General features: G+C 51.2%; 1 protein-coding gene, 2 long non-coding RNA genes and 3 other non-coding genes across 8 annotated transcripts; 4 read left to right on the top strand and 2 right to left on the bottom strand.

The window, feature by feature from the left end:
• Window positions 1-474: 474 nt before the first annotated feature.
• On the bottom strand, window positions 475-6,188 carry LOC122490328. Its single transcript, XR_006299130.1, has 2 exons — window positions 3,211-6,188; window positions 475-1,752 (listed from the first exon to the last, which is right to left on the bottom strand). It is a non-coding gene; the product is annotated as an uncharacterized LOC122490328 (long non-coding RNA).
• Window positions 1,983-2,056, bottom strand: TRNAT-AGU. Its single transcript has one exon. It is a non-coding gene; the product is annotated as a tRNA-Thr (tRNA).
• On the top strand, window positions 5,986-6,058 carry TRNAR-ACG. Its single transcript has one exon. It is a non-coding gene; the product is annotated as a tRNA-Arg (tRNA).
• Window positions 6,189-6,600: 412 nt separating the features above from the next.
• TRNAV-CAC lies at window positions 6,601-6,673 on the top strand. Its single transcript has one exon. It is a non-coding gene; the product is annotated as a tRNA-Val (tRNA).
• Window positions 6,674-6,903: 230 nt separating this feature from the next.
• Window positions 6,904-14,382, top strand: HMGN4 (high mobility group nucleosomal binding domain 4). Of its 3 annotated transcripts, none has more exons than XM_043592934.1 (2): window positions 6,904-7,147; window positions 13,171-14,382. In XM_043592934.1, exon 2 carries the CDS (start codon window positions 13,244-13,246, stop codon window positions 13,526-13,528), a length of 285 nt encoding a protein of 94 aa, XP_043448869.1. In that variant the 5' UTR covers window positions 6,904-7,147; window positions 13,171-13,243; the 3' UTR covers window positions 13,529-14,382. The 3 variants fall into 3 exon arrangements, with proteins under 3 accessions (XP_043448869.1, XP_043448867.1, XP_043448868.1); XM_043592932.1 differs by having other exon boundaries at window positions 7,002-7,167; XM_043592933.1 differs by lacking the exon at window positions 6,904-7,147 and adding an exon at window positions 9,331-9,944.
• A 4,688-nt stretch (window positions 14,383-19,070) lies between these two features.
• On the top strand, window positions 19,071-20,091 carry LOC122490327. Its single transcript, XR_006299129.1, has 2 exons — window positions 19,071-19,606; window positions 19,709-20,091. It is a non-coding gene; the product is annotated as an uncharacterized LOC122490327 (long non-coding RNA).
• Window positions 20,092-21,354: the final 1,263 nt, after the last annotated feature.

Genomic DNA, 21,354 nt, shown 5'->3' with positions numbered 1-21,354 from the left:
GGCAAGTGACTTTGTAAGCCCGTGCCTTGGTGCCCTCCTCTCTAAAGGGAAGGAGATAACTGAACATTACTTCATAAGTAGGCTGTGAGGAGTGCATGACTTAGTAGATATAAAGTGCTTGGCAAAGAACACTTTATTTGCCTGGAAAATCAGAAACACCTGATAAATGACATTTTTTGTTACAATAGAGCACCCGCTCTCTGCTGGGGCCTGTGCTGAACTCTGGAGATCGGAGATCGCCCTTATTTGAGAGAAAGAGAGAGGGCTTGAGCAGGGGACTGGCAGAGAGGGAGAGAGAGGGAGAGAGAAGCGCAAGCAGGCTCCGCACTGTCGGAGCAGAGCCCGCCGGGGGCCTGAACCCATGACCATGAGATCATGACCTGAGCAGAAACCAAGAGGCAGATTCTTAACCGGCTGAGCCACCAAGGTGCCCCAGTAGCACGTGGTCTTTAAAAACAAAACAAAACATGAAGCAAGCAAGCAAACAAACAAATTTATCCCATGAAGCATTTGATGACTTACGGTCAGGTCAAGTCCATCTGTGGTCTTTATGAGAGTTTCAGGATCTGCACACACAGCCACGCAGTCCACCCTTCCCCCTCCCCCCCCCCCCCCCCCCCCCGCCATTGCTTCCTCGGATCTTCACCTGTAGCCACCCACGGTCCCCTTTGCCAGGAGCATCTTTTCCACGCCTTCTCTCCAGCCCCCTCTCTACATCTCCTCCGTGCTCAGTATGGGTGTCACTTCTTCGTGAAGTCTTCCCCCACCTCTTTCCTCCACCAGTCTGGGCTAAATAGTGAAGTGCGGCCCCCAGGGCCCCCACCCATGTGTTATCACCCGCCACTACCCTGCAACTGCCATTGAACTGTCTGCCGCACCCTCCCCCCAGGCTTTTTACAGCACCATTCATGACTCATGTGCGACTGGCACGGCGCTTGCATAGAACTGGCTCTGGACAAGTAGGCACCGGGAGGCTAAACAAACATTGGATTGTAAATCATTTCCACTTGTACACGTAAATCACTTTCATGGTCCATATATGGAGAGGTAGAAAGGCTTTCAAGCTTTTGGGGAGAGATGGTTAGAGTCCTCACCTGGAATATTCTAGAGCTCCAAGAGCCAGCACCATTACCTCAGCGGTACAGATCATGCACTCTGTTAAGGGCCTCTGGGCTGGAAGCATCCCGGTAAAGGTGTTCCTGGACCCTGATGGAGCAGGGGGTAAAGGTCAAGTGAAATTCAGTAGCAGGGTGAAGTAGTGTTCTAGTGCTGACGTCTACACCATGACTCAGCCTGGGAGTCTGCGCCTTGGCTCTTCCTGGACGGCTTGGAGTCAGCCTGGGGCTGCCATTTTCAAGTCCGCCTGTCCTAGTGGGCTACCCATCCGCTCTGTGACGTACAGACAGTTGCTTCTTCCTGACGCCTTCTTTTCTGAAATCACCGGTGACAAATAGTTTGAGTTTGATGCTCCTTTCCGAAAAAGTCTGAGCACAACACCACCTGTTAAATCAGTTATTTGCGGCTTGCGTGATGTGGTTGGATTTCAGTGGCTGCTGTGAATTGAGATGCTGCACACGTAGGAATCATTCCGGAGGCTGCGCTTTCTGCAAATATTGCCTGCGGATTGTAAGAGTGCATTGGTCTGGAATTCCCCCAGGAAAGAGGATCGGGTGGCCAGAGATTATGATGTTGCTTGTAGTTTAAACTTGGTGATTTTTGCCTTCTGCTTTCCTTAGTTTCCTCTAGTATTGGCTGCAAAAAAAAAAAAAAAAAAAAAAAAAAAATACGTGTAAAGTAAGTGTTGACACAAAGGGAGATCGAAATTCTTTCTCCTGAAAGAAAGGCAAACCCTTTTCTCTCTATGCAGTGTGGCCACCCTGAGGCCCACATAAAACACTTCGACGAAATTCCGTAGGGGAATTTACCCTTGATGTTACACTTTGATCGCGCATTCTCTTTGCTGGGAGCGGGAAAACCACAAAAGGCCCCGCTGGGATTCGAACCCAGGATCTCCTGTTTACTAGACAGGCGCTTTAACCAGCTAAGCCACGGAGCCGGCATGCCTGCCTGCTCCCAAATCGACATAGAAAAGGAATGATATTTGCTTTCCTCGTGTGCATGTCTGCATTTTCCCACCACTGAGGGTCAGGAGCAGCCTAGAGGCTTCTCTAGGCCCAAAAGATGAATCAGTCCCCGCTTCGCCCCCAGAAGACCTAAGAAACTGCGCGGCTGCAGGAAAACTGAGGCCCCTTCCCGCGGGCGCCGGAAGGCGTCTTGTCCCAGAAACTGCGGGGAGGGCCGTTCTCACGCCTCCGCGGGGAGTGTGACCCGGGGCCCCAGGGAGGGGACGCCCGGCTTTTCCACCACAACTCCGCCAGCACCTCGGGAAGCGAGCTCTGTGTTCTGAGTGTCACGGTCTTTAATGAAAACTCCAGTCATTCCTTACCCCATGGCTTTCCCTAAAATTGGGTTCCACCTGCCTGCTTCTGCTTATAAGGCTAACTAATGGAATCCCACAGCCGCAGCTTTAGAAATGCGAGGCTTCATAATTAACATCTAGTTTTAGCAAGAGATAGAGAAGCAGCCCCCTCTCCTCCGCAGCTACAGAGGGAGAGAAGCTTTCTTGTCCTAAAACTGGTCCAAAGGATTTGTTTTGATTAAGATGTCAAATTGGGAGCATTCACAAGAACTTCTATATTGTCATGGGGACTTGTGTGTTTGTCACTCTTCCCCAATTTATTCTATTCTCTGTAAAATAAATCTGTCCTTGGGAATAAGATTTGAACAAAGGGCGTTAGTGAAACTCGCAAGAGTTTACAAATTATTGCCATAACCGGAGAATGTAACTTCCCAGATGAAACCTCTAATTACGATTGGCTGTGTTGCCCGGAATCTGTTCTCCTGGGGATAATGCTGAAATCAGCCTTTCGGTATTTCTAAATTGTATCCACATTTGAAGGATTTCGCTGTCACACTCTAAAAGGCAGCCCTTGGCACTTAACCACCACCTCCACACAGTTGAGGGCTGGGGTATAAAAGCCCATGACTCTGCTAGATTTCTCACTGCAGTAAAAACCCTGAAAGTCTATGAAACATGAAATCGGTTTGAGCCCCCATGAAATAAGCACCTATTTCTTTAATATGATAAGATTAGCCATTATATTATTAGTGTGCTGGGAGCCAACATAATCATAAAGAGCACAGCCACACCTACTATGGCCTTGACCAAACTGTGGCAGATTATCAGAAAGACAGCAGAGCGGTATTTGGTCGGGGTTTTTCCTTTGGTTGGTCACCAGCGGTCAAAATCGGCAGTGAAATGCTGCTAAGTCAAAGCAGGTGTTTAACAAGCCGCAGACAAATCTTGGGGGAAAAACGGAGACTTAGAACAATCGCTTCCAGAACTCTGGGTGCGAATTCTCTCCTCTACGCAATCCCCAGTGTGGCCGGCAAAGCCGGTGGAAGGGCCTCTCACACTTGGCTCTGTTCCTCGCATCTGAAACTGGAGGAGGTGCGGATCTCTGTGTCACAGACTGCTGACAATAATGTAAAGAAACACGGGAGGGGCAGAGAGTGCCATTGTCCACATGCTTGAGAGAGAAACCAGAAGAACAGTGCACTTCAATGGTTATCTTGATGTGTGAACTTGGCTAGGCTGTACAGTACCCAGTTATTCAACTGAACACTAATCTGGATGTTGCTGTAAAGATATGTTGTAAATATCTCCGTGGGTTAACGTGGTTACAATGAGTTGACTGTAAGATCCTCAGTAATACGGGTGAGCCAGCCAGCCGCACCAATTATTATTTCCCATGAATTATTATTTCCAACCAGGTGAAAGGCTTTATTTAAAAGCAAAATGGAGGCTTCCCGGAGGAAGAAGAAAATCTGTCTTAAGACTGTAGCATCAGCTCCTGCCTGAGATTTTCTAAACTACAGGCCTGCTCCGCAGATTTCAGACTCGCCAGGCTTTGAAATAGTCATTCATTCATTCGTTCATTCATTCATTCATTCATTCATATTCTCTTACTAGTTCTGTTTTTGTTTTTGTTTTTTCTGGACTCTGTTTCTCTGACTGATACAACCACTGAAGAAAAGACTGAACGCTAGAAACTGGAACTCTCAGAAAAGGTGACCCCTAGAAAGCTCTCCAAAAACAAAGTGAAAGCATGCCTCGGCTCATGTCAGGTTGTGAGCATCGCGGAGAACTTGGAGGCCGCTGAAGCTTTCAAAACCTGCCCAACGAAGGGAGGTCTCTGCAGACACCGAGGAGAGAACATGTGGACGGGGCCTCCAGCTAGCTGAGTTGAAGCCCATTTTAGAGGTGCAAGACGCGACCCGCGGCTCCAGGGATCCCTTGGGGTCTGGCCTGCCTGCCCATCCTGGGTATGCGATGAGGGTAAAATAGAACCAAGAAGTACCCCAGTTTGCTTCATTTCTCAAATTTCAAGCGTGAGTGTTCGTGTTTCCAAACTGCTCTTGGGAACAGAAATCTTTTGCTTCTTATAGGGAGGCGACAGTCTGTGAACTCGGATGGGAAAATAAATATTTATCTTGACGAACTTGATACTGAAACTTCGTGTTTTATTCCATCTTGAGTGTTGGCAACAAATTACTGTTGTATCTCAGCCCTTTTTATTTTGTCATTTTTGGAGATCACAAGTATTTCACATCAAACTACAGTTGTTACAAATTTCTTTAAATATCATGGATGCTCATTAGTGCTTTGAAATTACGGTATTGATTAGACCTGCTGTACATTGTCAGTTAGTGCATTAATAGAGGAGGAAAAATATTGACACAGCATACGTCTTTAATATTTGATAACATATTTCAGTGTAATTGATTTCCCTTTGAAATCGTACGTATTTATCTTTTTTTCTTTCTAGCCGAAACGATTATTCTGTGAGGCAGTCCATAACCACCAAAGTGCCCTAGGCATACAAGTACAAAACCTGGCCAGAGGTCTCCTGTTCCAGGGGGACAGGAGGAGATTCCTAACTAGGGGGAATTCCTGTCCAGGGGGAGATTCCTAACTAGGTCTACTATAAAGTTATGCAGAAAGAGCAGGAACACCTGTATTATTCTTAAGGGCCGTTGCAACCTTATGAACTGAAAACGACTATTTTCTACACTCAGTGGATATGTTCCCAATGTCAGGCAGTTTCACTCGGTTAACAGCCGTCAACTTATCCGCGATGCTCACCCAGGCATGGAGACGACGATTACTTCTCAGAAATCTGGAGACTGAAACGCACACCTGGGAGATGCTTCCTCGCTTCCTGAGAAAGCGAACAGGCGCAGTCACGCGTGCGGGCTGACGAAGCCCCTTTCAAAGGTGTCAAATTGGGAGTCGCAGGCCCAGCGGTAGGCGCGCAGGCAAGCAGGTGCTTAGCACAGGGCCTTGCTTGGTAAGTACTGAAACACATTTTTTTAACGACCGAACGAGAGACAAGAGAGCACGCCAGATCACGCCACCCCACCACGACCTCCAAGTCCCAACAGATCACATCCACGGTCCTCGCAAGCGGGGGGTCTGTGCGCGCTCTCGCCCCTCCAGGCTCTTTTCCCTGATACCCGCATTTCTCTCTCGTTTAATCACCGTCTCCGCCGGGCCTTCCTGGTCGTCCCGGTCTTTTTGTTTTCCTCCAAATGCTCATCATGATTATTCTCCTCATGTAGTGCTTCCCTGTCATCTTGTCGATGGACAAGGGACCACATCGCTTTTCTTCAGGGCTCCACTTCCAGCGCCTCCGACGGTAACACTGGTTGCGGGGCGAACGCGTGGATGGCGAGGTGTCGCGGGCGGAGAAGACGCCGCGGAGGGGAGCACGGACGCCACGGAGCGAGCAGCCGGCTGCAGGTGACCGGCCGGGAGCCCAGCGGGGCAGCGGGGAGCGCGGCCCGGGCGCGAGCGCGCCTCGCCTGGACCCGCCGGCGCCTGCGTCCTCACGAAAGTATCCGCGGCGGCAGACGCCTCCGTGCGGGCCAGTGGCGCAATGGATAACGCGTCTGACTACGGATCAGAAGATTCCAGGTTCGACTCCTGGCTGGCTCGAGGCGGGTCGTGCCATTTTGCCTCTCCCTGGCAGAGCACCGCGGCACGCCGTGGAGCCCGAAAACTCGGGCACGGCGACATCTGCCTTGCAGGTTCTCCGGGGCCAAAGAGCGCCGCATTTACCGCAGCTGGGGGGGGGGGGGGGGGGGGGGGGGGGGGGGGGGGGGGGTCCTCACGCCCCTGCACAGCAAGTTCCGCGTCTCGGTCACGCGGTGGCGCTGAGCAGCCCGAGGCCTGTGCACGGTCCCGGGGCGTGCCTATTCCGATTGAGAAGTAACCGAGAAGGGTCACTCGTGAGCACTGAAGCCCCTCTCTTGTTTTCTCCCAATCTGGGCATTTCCAGAATAAACTGTTATGGATTTGGTTTCAAGTCTGTACACTGCGAGGGTTTGGCCCGCGCTCTTCACGGGCTCGTGCGGTGCGAACAAGACGGGTGCACCGACGCATGCGCGCACAAACGACGCTCGTTTGCAGGAATCGGGCAGGCCGGGCGGCGTGTTCTGCAGGGAGAACTGCTCTCGCAGGGAGCCTGCCGCCGTCGTGTTTCCGTAGTGTAGTGGTTATCACGTTCGCCTCACACGCGAAAGGTCCCCGGTTCGAAACCGGGCGGAAACAAGGCTTCCTTTTCTTCTCTCCGTTTTGTAGCTAATTCCTTAAAATTTTGTTTCCTTTATTTCCTAAAACTCTCAGGTCTTCTTTCATACGTTCCCGCCTTCTGTCGTCTCGTCGCCGGGCCGTGGTGCGGAGGCGGCCCCGCCCGAGCTGGGCCGGGGTCCCGCGGACCCGGGCGGCGGCCTGACGTCTCGCGAGCGGAGACGCGGCTCTCCCCCGCTCGCACGCGGCCGCGCGGCCGCCCGCAGCCCCGGAAGCGGTTCCTCGCCGCCCGCCGCCTTCCTGTTCCCGGCGGGGCCCGCTCGGCGCGTCCGCCCCCGGCCCCGCGGCCCGCGCCGGCCCCGCCCCAGCCGAGGGCACCGGCGCCCGGGCCGCGGCTGGGAGCCCCGCGCCTGTCGGACGGCCGCGGGACTCGGGTGCGCCGCCGAGGCGGTCGTGTACCGGGGACCCTCCGGCCGCCGCGCCTCCGGAATCACGGTGTGTCCGCCGGCCCGGGCGTGAGTCTCTGGGAAGGGGCGGAATTCCGGCGGCGCGTCGCCCGGACGCTGGGGCGGACACCTGGGGGGGCGGCCGGGGGGCCGAAGGGACTGCGCCGGCCGGGCCGTGGCGGGTGGGTTGGCCTGGCCCACCCCCTCCCCCTCGGCGTCCGTCTCCCCCACTCCCGGGGGCCTCGCCTGCGGGAAGCCCCCCTCCCCGCCGCCCCGGGGACCCCGGAGGCCCGGGCCTGCCTGCGCTTTGGCCTTCTGCCCTCCGCGCCCGAAGAAAGTTAAGAAACGGACCCGCGGTGGGTTCTGCGCGTCGCCTCGAAGCTTGGGGGCACGGGCCGCACCTGCTCGGAGTCGGGTCTTGAGCCCCGGTGTGTGGCCTCTGACCTCGGACCCCTGGTCTGCTTGCGTGGTAATTGGATCCGTCAAAGGCTTTTCTGGCCCAGAAGTCTTGGTATCCCACCCGACAGCCTCAGGATTTCCTTCGTAGATGATTATTACTACCCCGACCACCACTGCTTTTTGGTTTTAAGGGTCGGCCAAGCCTAGTCTCCCAGTCCGCGGGGCTCTGGGTTCCCTGAAATGACTGATGCCAATGTGATGTGTTTATGGGCATAAGAAAGGGCAGTCTTTACCTAATGAGCTTTCCTTCTCTCTCTCCCTCCTCCATTTTCATCCTGTCTCTGCCAAAAAAAAGGACATGATTTTATCATCTTGTTAATTCCCTTGTGAGCAGGATAATAAGGTTTGGCAGGTGGCCGATAGGAATTTATCTAAGACATTTTCATTTACAGTCTCTTCCCTGCCACTCAGAAATAGGAGGGGGTTAATGTGCCCAGAAAGCAGGCCGGGGTCTCAGGGGCCCGGGAGATGTTGGAGATTTGTCCTGGGATGCCAGTGGGCGGGAACACCGAAGCGAGTGTGCCCCAAGCCAACCAGTTGCAAATGGGTGGCAGTTTCGTTTAGAAACCCGTGGCTCTCTGCTTCTCCTCAGACCAGGAGAACCCGGGCAAGATGCAGCTGCCCTACCCTTTTAGACAGTCTGCCCTTTCTCACCTTTCCCTCCCCCAGTGCCCCTCACTTAACCCCAGATGGAAGCTCGGGCTGCAGGCCCTGACTGATCACATCGTCTGGCAGGTGGAGAACAGGTAGGCCCTAGATGGCGGCTGACGCCAGGTGGGCTCTTGCCCCGCGGCTCGCCTTGCACACCAGCTTTTCTTGGGCCATGTCCTTTATTCTCCCTTCCCCAAACTTGGCGTTAGCAGCCTTCTTCCGGGTCTCCCGTCCAACCCCAAAGCACGATCTTGCCCTGAGTAAGAGGCAGAGAGAAGGTGGCCTTGCGACTTTGGGGGTGGGATTGAGACCAGAACCCAAGTTAGAACTGGCTCGCAGAAATCCAGATCAGTAAATGCTGCTAAAATGCGCCCTGTGCGAGTCTGCTGGGAACGGGGTGGGGCATGTATTGGATGGGGCGGGATTCGCTCCGTGGATACTGGAGACAGGCTTGCGAGGAAAGAGAAAAAACCATATGGGGGCAGGATTTTGAGAGCTGTGCCAAACCTCACAGGGAATCTCACCCGGGATGTGCTCTAGGTCAGTAGGGTCTTTGCACTCGCCCCTCCTGCGTTAACGTGCCGGAGCTGTGTGACAAAACGCCACAGGCCGCGTGTCGGAAACAACACAAGTGTATTTTCTCCCAGTTCTAAAGGCTGGAAGTCCGGCATCAGGATGTTGGCAGGCTTGGTTTCTTCCCCAGCCTCTCTCCTTAGCTTGGGTGGTCAGCCCTCTGTGTTGCCCGCGTCCCGATCCCCTCTTCTAAGGACAGGAATGCTGTCGGGTCGGGGCCCACCCGTACGTCCTCATTCTACCTTAACTGCCTTTTTATTTTTTTTTTTAATTTTTTTTTCAACGTTTATTTATTTTTTGGGGGACAGAGAGAGACAGAGCATGAACGGGGGAGGGGCAGAGAGAGAGGGAGACACAGAATCGGAAACAGGCTCCAGGCTCTGAGCCATCAGCCCAGAGCCCGACGCGGGGCTCGAACTCACGGACCGCGAGATCGTGACCTGGCTGAAGTCGGACGCTTAAGCGACTGCGCCACCCAGGCGCCCCTTAACTGCCTTTTTAAAGGCCCTGCCTCCAACTGCAGTCACAGTGTGAGGTCCTGGGGGTCAGGACTTCTACCTATGAATTTGGGGAGGGGGGGTGCAAATTCAGCTCACTTCTGGGGACTGAGATGGGTGTATCACATATCCTGTTGACACAGTTTGGAGAAGCCCCAGCAGTGCGCCTCCCAGAGGATTATAGCACAGCTGCTTCGAAGTCGGCGTTAGCAGGTTTCTCCTGCACATGAAAGCTAGGATTTACTCTTCATTTGACCCTTAGGTGTTGTAAGCTATTTCTGCCAGTTAATTTAAACTTCCTAGGTCTCTTGCTAATGGAAAAATGCACACCTTCGTAGCTAACAGAAGCATTTTAAGGAAAGGATGTTGCCTCTCCCCCGGGGCTGCTGAGGAAGAGGGAGCCTCGATGTTACAAACAAGCAGTCTGGTTCAATGAATTGTTCTCCCCCGTGAGGTGTGCAACCTGGGAGAGCGTGATTCAGTCTCACTGTGTTCCTGTTCTGGTCTCTGTTACAATAGCACTTCCAAGGTCAAAGCTGTATTCACAAAGGGGGACTGTTAAATTCCTAAAACTTGAAACATTGTTGCCCTGTCTTGATCATTTCTTGCCCTGGAGAGATAGCCATGGAAAGTCCTATTTCTGGATTCCCGCCGTTACAACATTAGGTAGATTTATCTGCCCGCCCATAATAGTTCTTCCCTCTGACGTACACGATGGAATGTTTGTCGCCCTGTGAATTCTATATTTTATTGTCTGACAAATTATTTCTTCTTGTTTTAATTCTTAAAATATGGGGGGGGGGGGTTTTTGAATCAGTAGACTTCATTTTTTTTTTTTTAAGAACAGTTTTAGTCTTTCAGACAAATTGAGCAGAAAGTACAGTTTCTCCTATTATTAAAGTTTCTCTTCTTATTAACAACTTGCACTGGCGTGGTACATGTGTTACAATCGATGAGCCAGGATTTCCACATAATTACCTGAAGTCCACAGTCTACATTCGGCCTCCCTCTTTGTATACAGTGGAGTTTTGCTAAATGCCTAATGTCGCGTATCCACCATTACGGTAACATACAGAATGGTTTCACTGCCCTCAAAAGCCCCCTGTACGCGGGGCGCCTGGGTGGCTCGGTCGGTTAAGCGACCGACTTCGGCTCAGGTCATGAGTTCGAGCCCCGCATTGGGCTCTGCGCTGACAGCTCAGAGCCTGGAGCCTGCTTCGGATTCTGTCTCCCTCTCTCTCTGTGCCTCCCCTGTCCATGCCCTGTCTCTCTCTGTCTCAGAGATGAGTAAACATTAAGAAAAAAATTTTTTTTAAAATAATTATGCCAGGACAACAGGGATAAACCCAGCCACCCTAGCACCAGACCAAATGATTTTCATGCCGTAAAAGATCTCTCAACGTTGGTCCCTTCATCTTAAGAGCAGCTGTCTCCCTGCCTGTCCCTCTCCAGGCACACCGTCACCACACGCAGCGTTAGCCTCTGTGGGATCTCTAGCCTCCTCAATTGTTTTCTTTAAAAATCATTTTCTGGGGGCGCCTGGGTGGCGCAGTCGGTTAAGCGTCCGACTTCAGCCAGGTCACGATCTCACGGTCCGTGAGTTCGAGCCCCGCGTCGGGCTCTGGGCTGATGGCTCAGAGCCTGGAGCCTGTTTCCGATTCTGTGTCTCCCTCTCTCTCTGCCCCTCCCCCGTTCATGCTCTGTCTCTCTGTCCCAAAAATAAATAAATGTTGAAAAAAAAATTTAAAAAAAAAAAAATCATTTTCTGTATTGCGCCAGAATTTGGGTTAAAACACACATACACACACACACACACCTTTTGTTCTCTAAGAATTGTTCAAGCATTTCTTTAGTGGTGCGTTTGGGAGAGGAAATAAAAAGAGGATAAATTAGGCCTAAGTTCACGGAATGTCTGGGGACGCGTGTCCTCGGGTGAGGGCGGGCGAGTCCCCTGGATCAGCAGACCCATGCTGCGCTTCTGTGGCAGCAGGGGCTTCGTGACCCTCAGGAATTTAGAATATTTAGAGGCGGGCGAAGGGCGCTGCAAGGGGAGAGAAGGGTCCTGCTAATTTCACATTAGCTTTTCACTGCGTTGCTGTTCAGCATGAGAATACAACTGTCCCTCCTGTTCATATCCTTCCCTGTTCCCAAAGTCCCTTACCAGGTCCCAAGGGCAATACTGACGGATTCAGGCACTTTGGCTCTTTCTGCTTCATGCTAATATATTTCTCCCTCTATTGCACGAGGAGGAAGGGAGAAACAAAATTTTCAGCAGCTCTAGTCATGGTGAAAAAGTGGGGAGAAAAACGGTTAATTTGATACTTTCGCACGATTTACAGGTGGGTCCTTTTGTTAGCCAAGGAACATAAAATCAAAACCAGGTTTGCTCAAGGATCAGGTTTGCCCACGAAGTATCTAGATAGTGAGGTCCAGCAAAAACAACACAACAGAACTTTGGAGCAGTTTAGGGACAAGGTAATTTTTTTTTTTTTTTTTTCCTCAAAACGTTGTGGAGTGGGGCAGGGCAGAGGTTACAGAATTCCCCAGGAAATGGTTCAAGGGTGGGGGGTGGGCAGAGGTCTGAGCCGCTAGACTTGGCCTAAAGCTTTAAAAGAGTTGCCATGCCACTTGGGAATGGCAGCCACAGCCCCGGGTCCTAATTACCTGACCCCAAATAAATCACCTTCTGTTCTGTGTGCTCCTGTCCCACCCCCAGTCCAAGGAAGAGAGTGCTACCTCACCCCTTCCTCTGGACCCCCGCCCCGTCTCCAGCCACCGGCTCTTTCTCGACGCCCTTCGATGTGGCTCTTGTCCCGATTTTTACCTTTATCCCTTCTTTTGTTGTCGTTGTTGCTTCCTGTTTTGGTTTTACTACATGCTTGCGGTGTAGACGTGTCATTTGGCTGTACGCTTGTCAGTGGATCTCTACTGCACATATTTGGCAGTCTGTTGTTTTTGCTCAACATTACGTGCTTGAGATTCATCCTAATCTCTTCGTTTGTGCTGCTGACTCGCGTTCCTTTGCAGGGATGCTAATAATGGATCGAGCTCTTCTGCTACTGAAAGGCCAGTGGGTGGTGTAGAGGTTCGTAAACATTCTCATAGGGATTTCCTGTGTTCATCTCCAAGAATTCCTCTAGGTAAACACCCAGAAGTGAAATTGCTTTTCAGGATACTTTCAAATTTAATACACTAACTTACACACAAATAAACAGCCCAGCCCAGCAGTGCGTGATGCTTTCCACATCTGCCGGGCGCTTGATTTTGTCAGGCCATTTAGTTTCCACCGATTCGATGGCCGTGAAATGTCAGTGCGTCTTCCTCTGTGTTACTAGTGAGGTTGGGCATACTCGTACGTGCTTATTCACCATTCGTGCTGCTTCTAAGAAGTTCTTGTAAACACTTTTGCTCATTGTTTTAACATTTTCATTTTGCCCTTCTCTCGTGGATCTGTAGCCATTCTTTTTTTTTTTTTTTTTTTTTTTAATTTCTTAATGTTTATTTTGGAGAGACAGAGCACAAGCAGGGGAGGGGCGGAGAGAGAGGGGGACACAGAATCGGAAGCAGGCTCCAGGCTCCGAGCTGTCGGCACAGAGACCCACACGGGGCTCGAACTCGTGAACTCTAAGATCATGACCTGAGCCCAAGTTGGAGGTTCAACTGACTGAACCCAGGCGCCCCAGGAATTCTTTGTATATTCTGGATTCGGATCCCTTGTCAGTTCTGTGTGTTAGGAATATCTTTGCCCAGCTTGGAACCTATCCTTTTACTTTCTTGTACTATCTTCGCTTTGTACAAGTTCTTCATTCTAATACAGTCAACCTTGAACGTTCATGTAGTTCCGTCTGTCCGCCCATCCCGTAATGGCTTACACGCTTTGTGTTTGTTACAGAAATCTTCCCGGAAGCAGTGTGAGGAAGGCAGAAGCCGCCGCCCTCCCTGGCCTGGCGAAGCCACCCGCCACCATGCCCAAGAGAAAGGCAAAAGGTGACGCTAAAGGTGACAAAGCCAAGGTGAAGGGTGAGCCGCAGCGGAGATCTGCGCGGCTGTCTGCCAAACCCGCTCCCCCAAAACCGGAAGCCAGGCCTCCAAAGGCCGCTGCCAGGAAGGCCGAGAAGCGGCCCAAGGGGAGAAAGGGGAAAGCAGAGGGCGACAGGGCTGGGGACAAGGCCGGGGACAAGGCCGGGAAGAACCCGGACGCTTCCGCGGCCCCGTCACAGAAAGCAGAAGGCAGCGGGGACGCCAAATGAAATGTACTTTTCTCATAACTCAACTTCTAGTGGCTCTGCTGTTCGAGATACTGTCTGTCGTCAGTCAACTCTTATAAAAGTGTAGAACCTGAGCTCTTATTTCCAACTTCCGCCGTCGGCATACAAGACGCATTGTCGCTGTCCCCGGTGGAAAGCGCAAATCCCGCTGACAGAATGTCTCCGGGGCCCGACTGAAATGGGGGGAGATGGCGCCTCGTGTCCTCACTGTTGAAGATTATTCTCGGTTCCCGGGAGGGGTCTCCTGTCAGCCCCCCCCCCCCCCCCCCCCCCCCCGGGCTCAGAAGCCTTCCGGCATGGAGAAGCAAAACCTCATGGCTTCTCCCCTGAGGCGAGCAGCGTACACTGGCCTTCCTGGAATAGTCATGACGCGGCCTTGGCACCCCCAGCCTCCTGTCGGGTGATCGCGCACTCAGGCCTTCTGGCCGTAACAGCAAGATGGCGTTGCCCCAAAGAGCCAGGATCCCTGTGTGTGGTTGGCGGGCGATCCCAGTGGCCATCCTGGACTTTGTAGCTCCTCTCCCCCACGTCAGAGTTGACCCGTGAAAAGATCTCACGTACCTCATGCGAAATAGCCACGCCTCCCGAGAACGTCACCTTTTCAGAAGAGCAACAGAAGACTGTTGACTTGGCAGGGGGGGCGGGGAGGGGGGGAGTTTGAATGTTGTCGGGTGTTGTGTGGATTGATTGTCACCCGTGTCCTCCTGGAAGTGGCTGGTCCTGAAAAGTATCTTATAAAAGCGGAATACATACTAGCCTGGTGGGAGGGGGATCATTTCCTACCCACAGCCCTAGAGATGTTCTTTACTGCACCTTAAACATGGTTTTACGTTTCACACTCGTCCGCAGTCTTCTCTGCACTGATCGGCGTGCAAAGTACGAGACAGAAGTTCAATATAATATTTTGTCCAGGTGGATGAGCAGTGGTCGCCGCTGCACCATTTTCTGAAGAGTTCATTCCTTCCCATGGATCCGGAACACCAGCTCTTTCGAAAATGGAGTCTCTTGGGGGTGGGTGGGTGCGGGGCAGGGCGGGTGTGGATTCTCTCCTGACTCTCTGGTCAGTTTGCCCAACCCCACGGCAGTGCAATATAGTCCTGGGCACTACAGCTTTTAGAAAGAGGTCTTGGTATCTCAGGACAAACCTCACCTCCACCTCCAAAATAAAGTCTCCACCAAACTTGTCTTCTTCGGGAGCATCGTGGCCATCCTCAGCCGTTTGCTAACGGCTTTTAGAATTAGATTTGCTACAACTTTTAGAATTCGATTGATCAGTCCTTTTATTTAAAAAAAATTTTTTTTAATGTTTATTCATTTTTGAGAGACAGAGTGTGCGTAGGGGAGGGGCAGAGAGAGAGGGAGACACAGAATCCCAAGCAGGCTCCAGGCTCTGAGCTGTCGGCACGGAGCCTGATGTGTGGCTCGAACTCACGAATCGCGAGATCATGACCTGAGCCGACGTCGGACGCTTAGCCGACTGAGCCACCCAGGCGCCCCTGGATTGACCGGTTCTAAAACAAAACAAAACAAAACAAAAATGCTGGAATTTTTATTGGACTTATATTGAATTCACAGACTAATTACAGTGTTGAGTCTTCCCTGGAACATGATGTAGCTCTTCATTTATTTAACCTTTTTAAGTGTCTTTCAATAAAGTTTTATAATTTTCTCCATAAATGTCTATTGTTAATATTTCCTAGGGACTTTATACTTTTTGATGCTATTTTTGCGGTATGTTTTTAGTTCCTGCATTTTCTAGCCAGTTGATTTTCGTATCCAGCATCTTTGCTGAACTCTCATTCGTGTAATATGTGTGTAGATTCTTTTGGGCTTTCTACATAAGTAAACCATATGTTGTGTACAGGCAAACAGTTTTGCTTCTACACAATGTTACTCCCTCTTGTACTCTTTCTAACGCTGGGCATCGTCCAAGTTGCTAGGGGCACAACAACGAGCAAAACAAAGGCGGCTTTCGCCAAGCTTCTCTTCTGGTGGGGGGAGGGGTAGAAAATACCCCAACTTACCTGACGAGGGGCCTTAAAAGTGGGTGCTGTGTAGATAGGGTGGTTAGGGAAGTCCTCCCTGATGAGGATGACACCTGAGCGGAACCCTTAATGAAATAAAGGACCAAGGGAGGTCCACAGGAGGGAAAAGCGTTCCAGCAGAGGGACGGCAAATGCAGGCAGGAGGTGACAATGTGTGTGGCTGTTTGGCTCGCTGAGGGAGAACAAGGAAGCAGAAGAGGAACTGGAAAGAGGGTGGCCAAGAGTGTCTCTGAACATTATGGGATACTGTTAGAGTCTCAGACAGAGAATAACAATCTGAGTTGTGGAGGGGGGGTGTGGGGGCACCGATGCGGGGCCAGGCAATAGGCTGTAAGGGACGGACAAAAGTTGGCGGAAGATCCGCTAAATGGCCGTCACCGAGTAGCATGAAACTATTTTATCAAGCTGTCTTACTGTCTGTCCCCCTGCTCAACTGTCCCCACCTCATTTTGCTTGGTAACCGGCAAACATGTATCTGTGCCTTCTCTTTGCCAAGCAACAGATCGGGGTCAAAGAAAACATGCCCTGTCCTCAGAGTCCAAAGTCAAATGCAGTCAAGTCACCGCACGGTACTGTGCCTGGTGTGGGGCTAATGCCGCAGAAGATCCTGACCGTGATGCCAGAGCAGGAAGGGGTCCTGGGTTTTTTGACACTTAAGCAGCACAATGAAAACAGGAGTTAGTCAAGCAAGAAGTCCTTAAAGCAAGAAGGAGTGGGGGAAAGAAAGCCTTCTAGAAAGAGCAACGACATTTGCGAAGAGGTTAAGAGAACACGGTGCATAGTAGGTGGTCAATAAATTGTTGAATCCAAAGAATGATTTAAATGCATCACCAAGTAAATTCTAGCAGGTTTTTTTTTTTTTTTTTTTTTTTTTTTTTTTTACAGTAAGGAAGTTCTCAAGTGCTCACTGTTTGCCAGACACTGTGTCCAGTGATTCCCAGGCGTAAGTTTATTTCCGTGACCCTATGAGCTGAATATCATTTTACTTTACACTTAGTGACACTTGAGACAAACAGATTAAATAATTTGCCTTGGGGTCAGACAGTGAGTGGTAAAATCCTTATCAAGACCCAGGTCTACACCTCGGGGGGGTTAGAAAGGCCCTCGTTGTTGGAAAGATCAGCGGTATAAATTTCAAATGTAACCCATCCAGTTTCTGAGTAAGTTAAGGAAATTGCCCAAGATACCACTAGAAAACAATCAAATGCAAGCTATCCACATGCTAAACAGTTGCAATTTCCGGCGAAGACAGGTAGTAATGACAGGACACTAAGTTCCAGGGGGATGTACTGCGTTTTTAAAAATCCAGGATCGCGTTCTGATGGAGCCGAAGGATGGAACCCACGAACAAGGTTAAGAGCGGCACAGGCACCAAATTTATTAGGGCGAGAATGAAACAAGACTCCCGCTACCCACTACCCGGGAGGGGCTCCTGACAGAGGAGGCCTGTTGAGACAGTCCTCGGTGTATCAGGAGGGAGTTTATCAGCCTGGTTAGTGGCCAAACACATTTTACAAGAGGCCTTAAAATCCGGGGCATGATTTAGGGCCATTCACAGCTGGACCTAGGGTATCTCAGTCTATTTGCTTGGTTTCCTGCAGGAATGATAATTTCAGTAGTCAGTAGGGGCCCTGATGAAAAATAGTAAAGACAGAAACCCATCAGGGTCTAAGAGACATTCCAACACATGTCGTCCTTACAGCCGACTTCCCTAGGAAACAGTCCCCAGTTGGGATCTAATTTAATCATGCACGGACTGGTTTCGGCCGGCTCTGAGTGGCCTTCTCTGGGCCAGAGGCGGCTAGACCAGGGATCTGGAGGGGCCCACATTAGACCAACGAAGAGGAAACCTCGCAAGGGAGTCTTAAGAGTGGCAGCCGTCCTGGTGACTTAGGTGGCTGTCCCACGCCCAAGACGGACAACTTGGTATAAGGACAGGAATAAAGAGAGGGCATCAAGCTTCTGGTCTTACCATTCCTGCCAGGGTACTAACTTCCAGCCAAAAGGCAGCCTTTCTCCTCCCTGCGGAGAAGCCACGGGCACCAGAGGCCTGCAGCCTGAGCAACTGACATGAAACTGTTCCTCCAAAAGCCCCTGAAATAAAAGGAAAGAGGAGAGGAATTACCAAGTTAGCGCTGGGGCTCAGAGTCCAGATGAAAAAACTCAAAGCCCCACGTGAGGGCGCCACAGTGATAAAATTATAACGTGAGGGTCATGAGCAAATGGCTGAGAAAGGATTCTTGAGGTGTTTTCTGGTGGAAAAAGGTGCTTTTACTACAGCAAAGGGACAGGACCCAGGGGGCAGAGAGGGCTGCCCCTGGGGTTGTGAGGAGTGACTGGTTACATACTTTCAAGTCAGTGGGAGTGAGGATAAGTCAGTCTCTGAGGAATCTGGAAGCAAGGTTTCAGGACGTTGAGGGGCAGCTGCTGTTAAGATAAGGTTGCTTTTAGTCTTTCATGAAACAAAAACATTAAGGCAGCAGGGCGGCCATGAGGTCCTCAAGGTCACGGTCTGCACATCTAGCAGTCGGCCGCAAGCGGCAAGGAGATTTAAACTGCATTTCTCTTGCCTTCGTCTCCCTCATCAAGTGGTCATATGGAATTTAGAATTTCCGCGTATCTCTAGCACCACAAAGCTAGAAAGGATTATTTATTATTATTTTTTTCTGTACAAAGAGGCTAGGGTCTTAGCCAAATATTTCTAAGCGGGGAGAGCAAATTGGGAAATAACATATCAGCCCTGAAACCTCTCTGCCCACTTTTCCTGTCTGCAAATTCCTCAATTAACACCCTGGTCCGTGAATATTTTGAGCATGGGGGTGTCTGACACCAAATAGACGGAGCGATCCAGAGTTTTCCAGAATGACAGTTCTGACCCTCGAAAGTGAGTCAATGGTCCTGGCAGAGCTAGAAAGCCGAAGGAGGGAAACGTATTTTCCTGGATCCACCCCTGTCCCTCCCAGTTCTGTTAAGGGGTGAACTGGGAAACCCTGGGGCCTGGGGCCTCCACCCACCCCTGGGGTGAACTGGAAAGACCCACCCAAGGAGTCCCCGAAGGGTATTGGTCTTGTCACAAGAAATTCAAGGACAGGCGTGCAGCACGACCAGCCTCACAAGCGGGAAAGTTTATTAAAGGGAAAAGTAGGATCTCGAGACACCAGAGCAGGCGGCTCGAGAGAGAGACAGAGAGAGACAGAGAGGACAGCCGCCATCCCCGAGGGGTTGGGTTCCCCTCCCCCATGTTTCACCGCCGGTTGGGAACCGGGGGACAGAATGTTCAGGACTCGGGGCTGGTCTCCCACGTTTCCTCCTCTCTTGCTCAGAGCCTCCCGCGCTGGCACTGCCACCCGGGGCCCGTCCCGTCCGTGAGACTTGGAGATAGGCCTGCGGTGTAGATAACGGGCATCCTGTCTCAAGTACGAGCTGTGGATGGGTTTGCCCGGGGGGGGGGGGGGGGTTCGGGGGTCGTGAGCCAGCGGCCAAGAAACAAGTCTGGAGACGTCTTGGGTGCCAAGAGGTGATTGTATATAACCGCCCGGGGACAGGACCCGCGGGCAGGGAGAGCTGCCCTGGGGTTGCGAGGAGTGCCGGGTTCTCTGTTTTTGGGTTTGTGGAGGGCGGGAAGGTAGAGATAACCTGAGTCTCTAAGGAAATTTCTGTCCGCTGAACGCAGCTGTCTACAGGGCCTTGGGGGCCTGACTGTGGTTAAGATAAGGCTGCTTTTTGTTTTTAATACAACAGCGACAGCAAGGCAGCGGTGAGTTCCTTTCTGAGTTCCGTTCTGGGGGCCTCAGGCGTCTAGCAGTGGATGCAGGTCGTGAGAAGGTGTAATCGAAGCCACATTTCTCCTGCCTTTGTTCTCCTCAGTGGGAAAATGTCTGTGACTTCTGCTGGTGACGGAACCACAGACGCTCCTGACGGTGGTTGGCTCCCTACGTTCCTAGGTTAAGGGTACAGCCAGATTTCAGCTCCAGCTCGGAGATCTGAAAGGGGCAAATGTTCACCGGTCCCCAAGGTAAGAAACCCTGCAAAAGCAGTTATCACGGTGTCTGGCCCGATGAGGGACCCCCAGAGAAGTGGCTAGTGGCAATTTATTACTTTGCTTGTGCCCGTTCAGGTTTCTTTCGGGGAACCGGGGAAAAGCCGATCACATGAAGTGTTGGAGGGACCCCAAAATGAATCAGCATGGAGCCCATGGCTTCAGGCATTTTTTAATTCACTTTTTGACCGAGGTACAGTTGACGAATACTGTGTTAGTTTCAACCGCCCCACGTGGGGACTCGGTGTCTGTGCACCTTGTGAAATGATCGCTGCCATTGTGTGGCCAACGTCTGTCATTTTACACAGTGACAAAAAACCTTCTGGGTGATGAGCATGTTCAAGATTTACTCTCTTAGCAAAACTTGCAGCTGTGTAATAGAGTATTATTGACTGTATGAACTTCGGTTACTTATGCATCGAACTAAATGTGTAATCCGCTATGTAAATAACATATCTGCATCTGCTTGTGTGTACGAATGCCTTTAGATGTGAGTGCTAAGGAGTGCTGTCCGCACCCTCCAGCTGCGGGATAAAGGAAGGGAAAATTCGGTGGGTGTAGGGAGTCGGGGGTTGCAAAGTGAGGAGAAAAGGGGGGACTCGGGCATGATGACATCATTTTAGGGGGCAATCCCTTGATTTATTCAGCAGTTAGAGAGCTTCGATCGTGGCCACGGCTACAGCTCAGGCACAAGGGCCTTGTCCTCAGCAGAGAGCGAGAAGGCCTTTCTCCAGAGGTGGAGAAAAAGCTCTCCCATCTGAGGAAAAGTAGGAAAAAAAACCACAAGTGAAAAGCTCCGAGGTTTGGCTCCACAGTTTCTAAATCATACATCCCTGCGAAGAAAGACTTAAAGGAGCCTTTGCACAAAGGACTTAGCTCTAAGCACCACCTTTGATTCCACTGCCCCGGCAGCGACCGGTTAAGCTGTGGTTAGATAACGCACAAGAGCAAAGAAGCATGGGATGGGGGAGAATACATTAGACACAAAGCACAAAGGGCCTTTCTCCTGCGAAGGATTTCAGATTTTATCCTGTCTGTCTTAAAAGCTTCAGCCCTGGAGGAAAGCCCGTCCAGACTTGCAGTTCACAAAAACCTCTGTGTCACTTGGGCTTTGGATGGTGGAATTAGAGGGAGGATGTTGGAAGGAGAGGTTTCCTGACTGGAAAATATACTGCTTTATTCAGCCCTAGAGATGAGGAAGTAGCAAATCAGCTGTCCCCTTTGCTGAAAAAGATAGCTAGAAAATTGCTATCTCCACAGAGATGGCGGGAGCCTGAATTTGGGTGATGGGATGGGAGCAGGAAAGGAAATGAACCTTTCACAAAATTCTCTGCCCCCACTTCCTCTTGAGTATTTATTTTATTTTATTTTTTTTCAACGTTTATTTATTTTTGGGACAGAGAGAGACAGAGCATAAACGGGGGAGGGGCAGGGAGAGAGGGAGACACAGAATCGGAAACAGGCTCCAGGCTCTGAGCCATCAGCCCAGAGCCCGACGCGGGGCTCGAACTCACGGACCACGAGATCGTGACTCGAACTCACGGGCCGCGAGATCGTGACCTGGCTGAAGTCGGACGCTTAACCGACTGCGCCACCCAGGCGCCCCGCTCTTGAGTATTTAAAGGGTAGACTTGGTGATGGGTTGGAAACGGAGGAGTGGGGCGAGGAAAGGAAAGGAGTCTGAGAGGGCATCTAACTTCCAGCTTTGGATTCATGTGGGTGGT

The sequence above is a fragment of the Prionailurus bengalensis genome, chromosome B2 (genome assembly GCF_016509475.1).
Source record: "Prionailurus bengalensis isolate Pbe53 chromosome B2, Fcat_Pben_1.1_paternal_pri, whole genome shotgun sequence".
NCBI lineage: Eukaryota > Metazoa > Chordata > Mammalia > Carnivora > Felidae > Prionailurus > Prionailurus bengalensis.
Note: the sequence above shows the minus strand (reverse complement) of the source record. Positions and strands in the feature narration are given on the sequence as shown.